Source organism: Ctenopharyngodon idella, chromosome 5, assembly GCF_019924925.1.
Source record: "Ctenopharyngodon idella isolate HZGC_01 chromosome 5, HZGC01, whole genome shotgun sequence".
In the NCBI taxonomy this organism is placed as follows: domain Eukaryota; kingdom Metazoa; phylum Chordata; class Actinopteri; order Cypriniformes; family Xenocyprididae; genus Ctenopharyngodon; species Ctenopharyngodon idella.
In genome coordinates, this window is record NC_067224.1 from 4,318,088 (window position 1) to 4,326,696 (window position 8,609).

The following is an 8,609-nucleotide window of genomic DNA, read 5'->3' on the forward strand; positions in this document are numbered from 1 at the left end:
TAAAGTGAGGATTATTAAAAATTAATGACAAAATGAATGCTTGGAAATGTGAACTGATATTTCCTGCTGACACACTACAGAAAAAGATATAAATAACTGGCTTAAAACCTTTTTTGGCATGGTGACATGCCTAAGACTTTTGCACAGTACTGTACATTGTATGGACAAGAAAAAAAAAAAACATTTCAAAATATCACTTCATTGTGTTCCATAGAAGAAAATATAATGAGAAATATATTTTAGTAATTAAAACAATATTTTTATATCCGGACCTCTAAATTCTGTTTAAAACTTAATTGCATTAAATAAACTACCAAACCACTTGCCATTTATTTAAAAGACAGCATAAATTCACTTTTTAAGTAAAACACACCACAAGGATTCAAAAGATAATGTACAAACCCAATTCCAAAAAGGTTGGGACACTGTACAAATTGTGAATAGAAAAGGGAATGCAATAATTTACAAATCTCATAAACTTATATTTTATTCACAATAGAATATAGATAACATATCAAATGTTGAAAGTGAGACATTTTGAAATGTCATGCCAAATATTGGCTTATTTTGGATTTCATGAGAGCTACACATTCCAAAAAAGTTGGGACAGGTAGCAATAAGAGGCCGGAAAAGTTAAATGTACATATAAGGAACAGCTGGAGGACCAATTTGCAACTTATTAGGTCAATTGGCAACATGATTGGGTGTAAAAAGAGCCTCTCAGAGTGGCAGTGTCTCTCAGAAGTCAAGATGGGCAGAGGATCACCAATTCCCCAATGCTGCGGCGAAAAATAGTGGAGCAATATCAGAAAGGAGTTTCTCAGAGAAAAATTGCAAAGAGTTTGAAGTCATCTACAGTGCGTAATATCATCCAAAGATTCAGAGAATCTGGAACAATCTCTGTGCGTAAGGGTCAAGGCCGGAAAACCATACTGGATGCCCGTGATCTTCGGGCCCTTAGACGGCACTGCATCACATACAGGAATGCTACTGTAGTGGAAATCACAACATGGGCTCAGGAATACTTCCAGAAAACATTGTCGGTAAACACAATCCACTGTGCCATTCGCCGTTGCTGGCTAAAACTCTATAGGTCAAAAAAGAAGCCATATCTAAACATGATCCAGAAGTGCAGGCGTTTTCTCTCTGCCAAGGCTCATTTAAAATGGACTGTGGCAAAGTGGAAAACTGTTCTGTGGTCAGACGAATCAAAATTTGAAGTTCTTTTTGGAAAACTGGGACGCCATGTCATCCGGACTAAAGAGGACAAGGACAACCCAAGTTGTTATCAGCGCTCAGTTCAGAAGCCTGCATCTCTGATGGTATGGGGTTGCATGAGTGCGTGTGGCATGGGCAGCTTACACATCTGGAAAGGCACCATCAATGCTGAAAGGTATATCCAAGTTCTAGAACAACATATGCTCCCATCCAGACGTCGTCTCTTTCAGGGAAGACCTTGCATTTTCCAACATGACAATGCCAGACCACATACTGCATCAATTACAACATCATGGCTGCGTAGAAGAAGGATCCGGGTACTGAAATGGCCAGCCTGCAGTCCAGATCTTTCACCCATAGAAAACATTTGGCGCATCATAAAGAGGAAGATGAGACAAAGAAGACCTAAGACAGTTGAGCAACTAGAAGCCTGTATTAGACAAGAATGGGACAACATTCCTACTCCTAAACTTGAGCAACTTGTCTCCTCAGTCCCAAGACGTTTGCAGACTGTTATAAAAAGAAGAGGGAATGCCACACAGTGGTAAACATGGCCTTGTCCCAACTTTTTTAAGATGTGTTGATGCCATGAAATTTAAAATCAACTTATTCTTCCCTTAAAATGATACATTTTCTCAGTTTAATCATTTGATATGTCATCTATGTTGTATTCTGAATAAAATATTGAAATTTGAAACTTCCACATCATTGCATTCCTTTTTTATTCACAATTTGTACAGTGTCCCAACTTTTTGGTTTGTAATAGCTTGATTTCATTTCATAATTTTTGTGATGAACTAATTTTTGTGATAAACTTTCACTCCAACTGGTTAAAAGTCATTGCATTAATTTCTTTAATATTTTGTGATCACAAGTGTCTTAAGACTCCTAATTCTTTTTGAGGTCACTGTTGGTCTGTGTACATTTTTTGAATAATAAAGCCTTTAATGTAAGTTTCCGCAATTTAAATATAAAGAAAAAAGGCTGTTTATCAAACACCCAGTTCTTAGATCCCCCATGACCAACCAACCTCTATAACAGTGGGACAGAGCATGAGTCTGGCAAGGAGAATTACAATTTTCCGTGCTTATTTCCTTCCCAACAGAGGATGTCTTTGTTTCTTTGTCCAGATCAATGACAGATTCCTGAAACCGAGGAGGGTTTTTTTCTTTCTGTTTTGAAAAGCGTCTCACCTGACCCCATGTGAATATTTTATGCAAGGGAGGGGCAGCGTGGCGTGTTCCATGAAACATCCATTTTGTTCGCAAATGTGACTCAGCAAAAGTGCCTTTAAAAAGTCGAAGATCTGTGTGTGTATACATTTGTTTTGTGTAGAATGTTATGATCTCAAATGAGCTGTTAAAAAGCCTGTTTCAGGAATGATGGACGCTGTGTTTTTTGGGGCTGTCATACTACAAGTTTTGACATCTGCTCTCTGCTATCCAAACGGGGCACCACCTTCAACATGTGTGGATATGATGCCAAGGCATGGAGGGATAGCTCCCCAGCCAAACCCTGCTCCGTACACCATCCAGCCAAACAGCACAACTTTTCAGACTGGCACTCCCATCACAGGTAAGGGACCATTTGAAGCAAATACGACGGGGTCACTACTGTTTTAAAAGCAACATTTCATAAATTAATTCTTGACATTCTACATTAATTTTTTCAAGATCTGCGTGACTGAAACCAAAGTAAACCTCACTAAACTGTAATTCATCCATATTTGGAATACCAAGAAGTTTTATGTTATGGAAAACTCCCTCAATCAAGAAATAAAACTTAATAGAGATGATTTGGTTTGGTTCTGTTTTCCTTGTTTATTAATTGCATCTTAGTCACCATAAAGTTCGTAACAATCAGGCCAATTTATGGGAATAAGTTATTTTGCAATTGAATTCTCTTATGCATGGCCAAAACTGATGTCTGGTCTAGGAAAATCAACATCTTCACCCTTTATTCAAATGTTATTGCTTGGAGTCACTTTTTTATTTGTAATAATGCAATGAAACATGCCAAATAATAATTTTGGCCATGTTGAATAATGAACACATGCAGAAACAGAGTGAACCAACAAAATATTAATGTTGTAGTCAGTGTATGATTTTTCCTGTGAGCCTTTTGTTTTTCTAAGCATTTTTTGCATAGTAAAATAAAACCTGTTGCTGTAGTGCTTTTTTGCCAAATAATTTTGTCAGATAAATAACTTAACCAAGTTTAGTGTTTTGTTCTTCCTTCATATTTAAAATAAATATATATATATAAAATAGTTTTCTCATATTTTGATAGTTTAATTGAACTTCTCTGGGTCATTAAAAACAAATATCCTCTCCGGACATCACTTTTGGCCACTACTGTATATCAAGATTAACGGATCACGGGTTGAAAATGTTTGTTCATTTGTTGTTTGTCAGTTGTAATCAAAGGTCCAGACTATAGTGGCGTGCTCCTTGAGGCTCGCTCTGGATCCGGCACAAATGCAATAGGAACCTGGCAGACGCCTCCAACAAACACAAAGTTTTTAGCGGTAAGGATTTCTGTATGTCTGATATCAACATTGTGGAACATACTATAGGAAGCATGATAATACATATGATTTAAAAAATACACAACCACTTGTAATAGCGGGCATCATTTATAATTAATTCTAAAGTGAAGGTCATGGTAACCCACTAGTAATGACTGAAGTATTACCAAATCCTTCAGAAGGTATTGCTAATGATTTGGAACATTATTCTGAAGTGAAAAGCATGATAACTCTCTAGTAATGATTGAAGTCATTGTAAGCTTTTGTGGTTTTTGTAAGGTTTTGGATAGTAATTCCTTCCGATTGATTTGGTAACACTTGAGTCATTACTACTGGGTTACCATGATCTTCACTTTCGAATACGGATCCAAATAATTAGTAATTCTTTCTGATGGATTTGGTAATACTTGAGTCGTTTGTAGTGGGTTACCATGACCTTCAATTTATCTTCACCCCATCTGCCACTCATATCACGCGTTTATAATGACTAACTTCCATTACACTTCTGCATTCTCTTTCGTAAATAACAAACCTAGAGAAATGTTTCTTCATGTGAAACATGAAGCTAATGAACACATGAAAAAAATGGTAAATAATTTGTATGTGATTTTCATGCAATTTGGCTTATTTTCATGAAGGATTACATGAGAAATTCTATGCAGGTGCAGCGGTTCTTATATAAGGCTATAAACAAGATATTACAGCAACATAATATGACCAAAACCCACATTAGATCGCAATTGGAAGTTATTGCATACACTGGTTGGTGGTTTAAAGTGAGTTTTGAGTAAAAGCACAGTAGTATTAATCATATATGAGCAACATCACATGAGTAGCCATGCAATATGGCTGTATATAAGCACGGCTGTGATTCTGCAGTGTGCTGATATACAGCCATATCACATAGCTACGAGTGTGATATTGCTTTTATACAACAGTTTGACGGCATGAGTGTGTAAATATATAAGAAATAACAACAGAGTGTCTTTAAAACCCTCTTTTGTGAGGAACTACTTCCTTCTGCAACAGATTCAAATCTCAAGTTGACAGTTTAACCAAGCCTCCGTTACTAATCCTAAAACATCACTTTAAAACTAGTAATGAAGGAACGTTGAGTCCCTCCATTGAAACACACTGTATTTTGTACAGTATTAGAGAGAGAGAAAGAGAGAGATCGTCTGAGCGAGCATTACCTGTGTCTGATATAACATTCATTCTTCAGGGCGATGTCCATTATATTATATCCATTATAAAAATTTGTTTGAATGTCTGCTGAGGAAAGTGATCTTTGTATTTGTCCTTTTTACAGTTAAACAATGAAAAGTCCCTTTCAATTTAAAAAGTCTCTTGTGACTGACTCATTCACTCATAAAGTTTGTTAATAAAATAAGTTACTTTCACTCAATCCATATTATGCACTAATGGACCCTTTCTCAATACCAAATACAACATATTATTTATATAAAATAATATTTATTGAACAACAATATTTAAATTATCAACAATAGCCATTATAAATGACAATAGAAAATAAAGACAATTGTACAATTCAGTCAAACATACAAAAGCAGTGCTCTACAGAGGTAAGTTAAATATAGCCTTAATATTAAAATGTTAAATTTAACATAGCCCAATTCGATTTGCTCAGGAACAAGTAATAGATTAATAAGACCAAAAATTGCCCATTTTATGTACCCAAAATGAATTATATCTGATGTTCAATCACTATAAGAGCCAGCGGCAAATCCTCGAAACACTGGCTGAGATGAAGCTGTTCTCGGCGGGTACAAGAGCACTGAACGGCCGCTGACAGCCTGGAGCTCGTATCTCCAAGAACGTCTAAACAAATTGTAAAATAGGCGCTATGATTAAATATGAGTCACATATTTCAGGTCTTAACAACTACATTCTCGCCTAAAAAACTCTTAAAACTACAGTTCGTGGTACAACAAGTGTAGTATTTGTAAAAAAAGAATAATGAAGATTAGGTCCCATACCTGACAGAGGTGTGAAAGGTTTGTCGAGTGAGAACAATAGAAACATGAATGGGGCAGTTCGCAACGCCAGACAGTGTGTTTACGACAATACATTCAAATAATATGGTAAGAAATACCAGTTTGCAATATCAAGCAGCATAACAAACTATTTTTGTACAGCTATAAATAACTGGAAATGAATGAGAGCGGAAGCCAGACACATTCAATTTACAAATGGCCTTTTATGTTAAAAGTAAAGTGGATAAATTTGGTAATTGTAGTTACTGAAGGTTGTACACTTGTGTTTCCTAGTGTTCAGGAAACCAGCAAGGTGCCATCACCCATGCCAACACCAACATAAAAAACAACTCCACCCTCTATACCTGGATTCCACCAGCTACAGCAAAAAGTGTCTTCTTCATGTAAGAGTGAACAATAACAATCTCAAATTGATACTACATGACTGTAGGCCTACTAATGATATAAGCTGTAGTTTTTTCAAATTATGAAAAATGAAGAATGTGATATTTGTATGCTTTTTCTCTCTCAAATAATCCATAGAAATGATTAAAACACTCATTATTTATCCACAACTTCCTTAGGGCCACCGTAGCCCAGCAGCGCTCTGTGTTCTGGGTAAATGTGAAATCACTGACTCTGACCCAAAGTGAGTAAAAATGGAAACAATAGGATAATTCTGGAATCCCTATAGTTTTGTACATTTTATGTAAAATTAAAATGCTGTCACAATTTAAAGAGGACCTACTTTGCCCTTCTACAAAGTCTTGATTTTTTTTTTGGGTCGCCTAGAATATGTTTTGATGCATGAATGTTTTCAAATATTTTACATTGTTGCAGCTCTTCTCAGTCTGTCAGTAACACTCTGTTTAGTTCCTGTGTCTATGAAGCCCCTCCTTTCGAAAAGCGCCATGTGCTCTGATTGGTTGGCTGGACCAGTGTGTTGTGATTGGGCAACCACTTCGAGCATGTTTGGGAAATGTCACCATAACCGCGAGTTTCAACACACTACTGGTCCTGTCTCAAATGGATCTTCCACCGAGTCCACACTTTCATGACGTAGCGCCGCCTTGACTGTCGGGTAGAAGTCTGCTGCTGCAAAAGTGTGCATCAAAGGCACATATCGGCTGCAAAGGGGGGCGCTCGCGAGTACCCTTCTTAAATGTAAAATAACAAATAGAACATCTTACCATCTTGTCCACAAGACCGCAAATGCATACGAAGGTGTGATGCCAGGCGCGACATAAGAGTCTTTTGCTCATTTCAGCGTGACATCTTAATGTCCTGCGCCACGTTGTTTAAATAGCAAATGCACTCTGTTCGCCCATGGGCGTGCTGGTCTGAAAACAAGGTGTGTTCAGGCACATTGTTGGCGTGTTGCTATTTTGAGGCAACTGAAAATGACTGCGCCATTGACCAACAAAAGCCTGGTCTAAAGTCAGTGGCGCAGTATTTATTTTGTTATTTAAAGAGCGCGTTAGTAATATGCGCCCTTATGCGGATGCACAACACACATACACTCTGCTTATTACACACATACAAATATGCCAAATATTAAAAATAAAAGGATTACAACGGTTTAACCTCATGCAATCTGCCATGGTGAAAGCGCACCTGTCTTTCAAAGGGAATGGGAGATGAGACTCTGATTGGTTTATTACACATTATGCCCAAAACACACCCATGACTCATTAAGAGAGTAGGTACAACCCTTTTGGACCATGCGCCTGGTGCGCCGACCATTTTTTCCGTCATTAAACTAGTAAAAGTGCTAAGTGCACCTGCGCCGTGCGCTTCAGACCAAGCGCTTAGATCATAAAAATAGAGCCCAAAGTGTGCCATTTGGGATAGGGCCACTATCACCAGTCAACCAGGCCTCGCCCCCTTTTTTCACATATACCTTGGGTGGGAATTATTTAAATGAGAAATATTGTGACGTGTTCATTCCCAGAAGAAAACTCAAGACTACAATGGAGGTGTTTCAGGGAGTTTAGAAACAGACACTGATATAGAGAGTAACTCCTGATGGAGGGACTTTCTGCTTTGTAACTTTGCAGACCTTTTTCATGCTCTAACAGCAACATTGCACACTAAAGAAAGTTGAATATGCCCTCTTTAATGACATTTCTTTCTTTTCTCTCCTAATTATCAGGTGGAGGAGGAACATCACTTGATGTAAATAATAGTGCCGAAAAGATTGCCACACCTGTCCTGATACTTCTTGTTGTCCTGCTGGCAAATGTTCAATGTTTTGTTGCTTAACAGTGATCCAGACTGAGTAAATTATAGTTGCTCAGTTACTCAGTATAAAATATTTAATCAGCATTAAATATTAAGATGCAGAATTTTATTTGTCCGAGTAATATTTAGTGGGTAGTTACATTTAAACTGAATTCTCTTTAATATATATATAAATAAAAAAATGCACTATAATGTCCTTTTGTGCTTTTGGGTTTATTTTGCTACTCTGGTGAAAAATCAGAAACATTATCCTGTTGCCAAATAATTAAGAAAGAGACCACAGGGTGGATACGCAAGAAACAACAAACTAGCATAGTTATGTAGGAAATCAGTTGCCTCGGTCAAATATACAATTGTGTTTTGTTTGTCTGACAAATGGAGGACTGAAGAAGTTTTTAGGACACAGGCACTATTGCAACCCTTTGCCTAATTAAAGAGGCCCTCTAGTGGGCGCAGCCTTCAGGTTGAGAACCACTTTGTGTGATATTATTATTATACGCACAATTTTCAGTGTTAAGCAGACACATTGATGATTCAGTTATGCAGATTTGGGTGTCATGTTTGACAGTAATTGTCACTTCAAAATCAGTTATTGAACCTTCTTATTCAAGACACAACAAATTTAGTTA

At 37.1% G+C, this 8,609-nt stretch overlaps 1 protein-coding gene across 1 annotated transcript; it reads left to right on the plus strand.

The window, feature by feature from the left end:
* Positions 1 to 2,046: 2,046 nt before the first annotated feature.
* si:dkey-251i10.2 (uncharacterized protein LOC562682 homolog) lies at positions 2,047 to 8,176 on the plus strand. Its single transcript, XM_051894493.1, has 5 exons — positions 2,047 to 2,793; positions 3,633 to 3,745; positions 6,034 to 6,143; positions 6,324 to 6,388; positions 7,892 to 8,176. Exons 1-5 carry the CDS (start codon positions 2,598 to 2,600, stop codon positions 7,999 to 8,001), a joined length of 594 nt encoding a protein of 197 aa, XP_051750453.1. The 5' UTR covers positions 2,047 to 2,597; the 3' UTR covers positions 8,002 to 8,176.
* The last annotated feature ends 433 nt before the right edge of the window (positions 8,177 to 8,609 follow it).

Excerpts from the sequence above, each read along its gene's own strand:
- si:dkey-251i10.2 (XM_051894493.1), top strand. The coding sequence starts at position 2,598 with ATGATGGACGCTGTGTTTTTTGGGGCTGTCATACTACAAGTTTTGACA. Across the intron at positions 3,746-6,033 it reads CAAACACAAAGTTTTTAGCG|TGTTCAGGAAACCAGCAAGG; the intron begins GTAAGGATTTCT and ends TGTGTTTCCTAG. Across the intron at positions 6,144-6,323 it reads GCAAAAAGTGTCTTCTTCAT|GGCCACCGTAGCCCAGCAGC; the intron begins GTAAGAGTGAAC and ends CAACTTCCTTAG.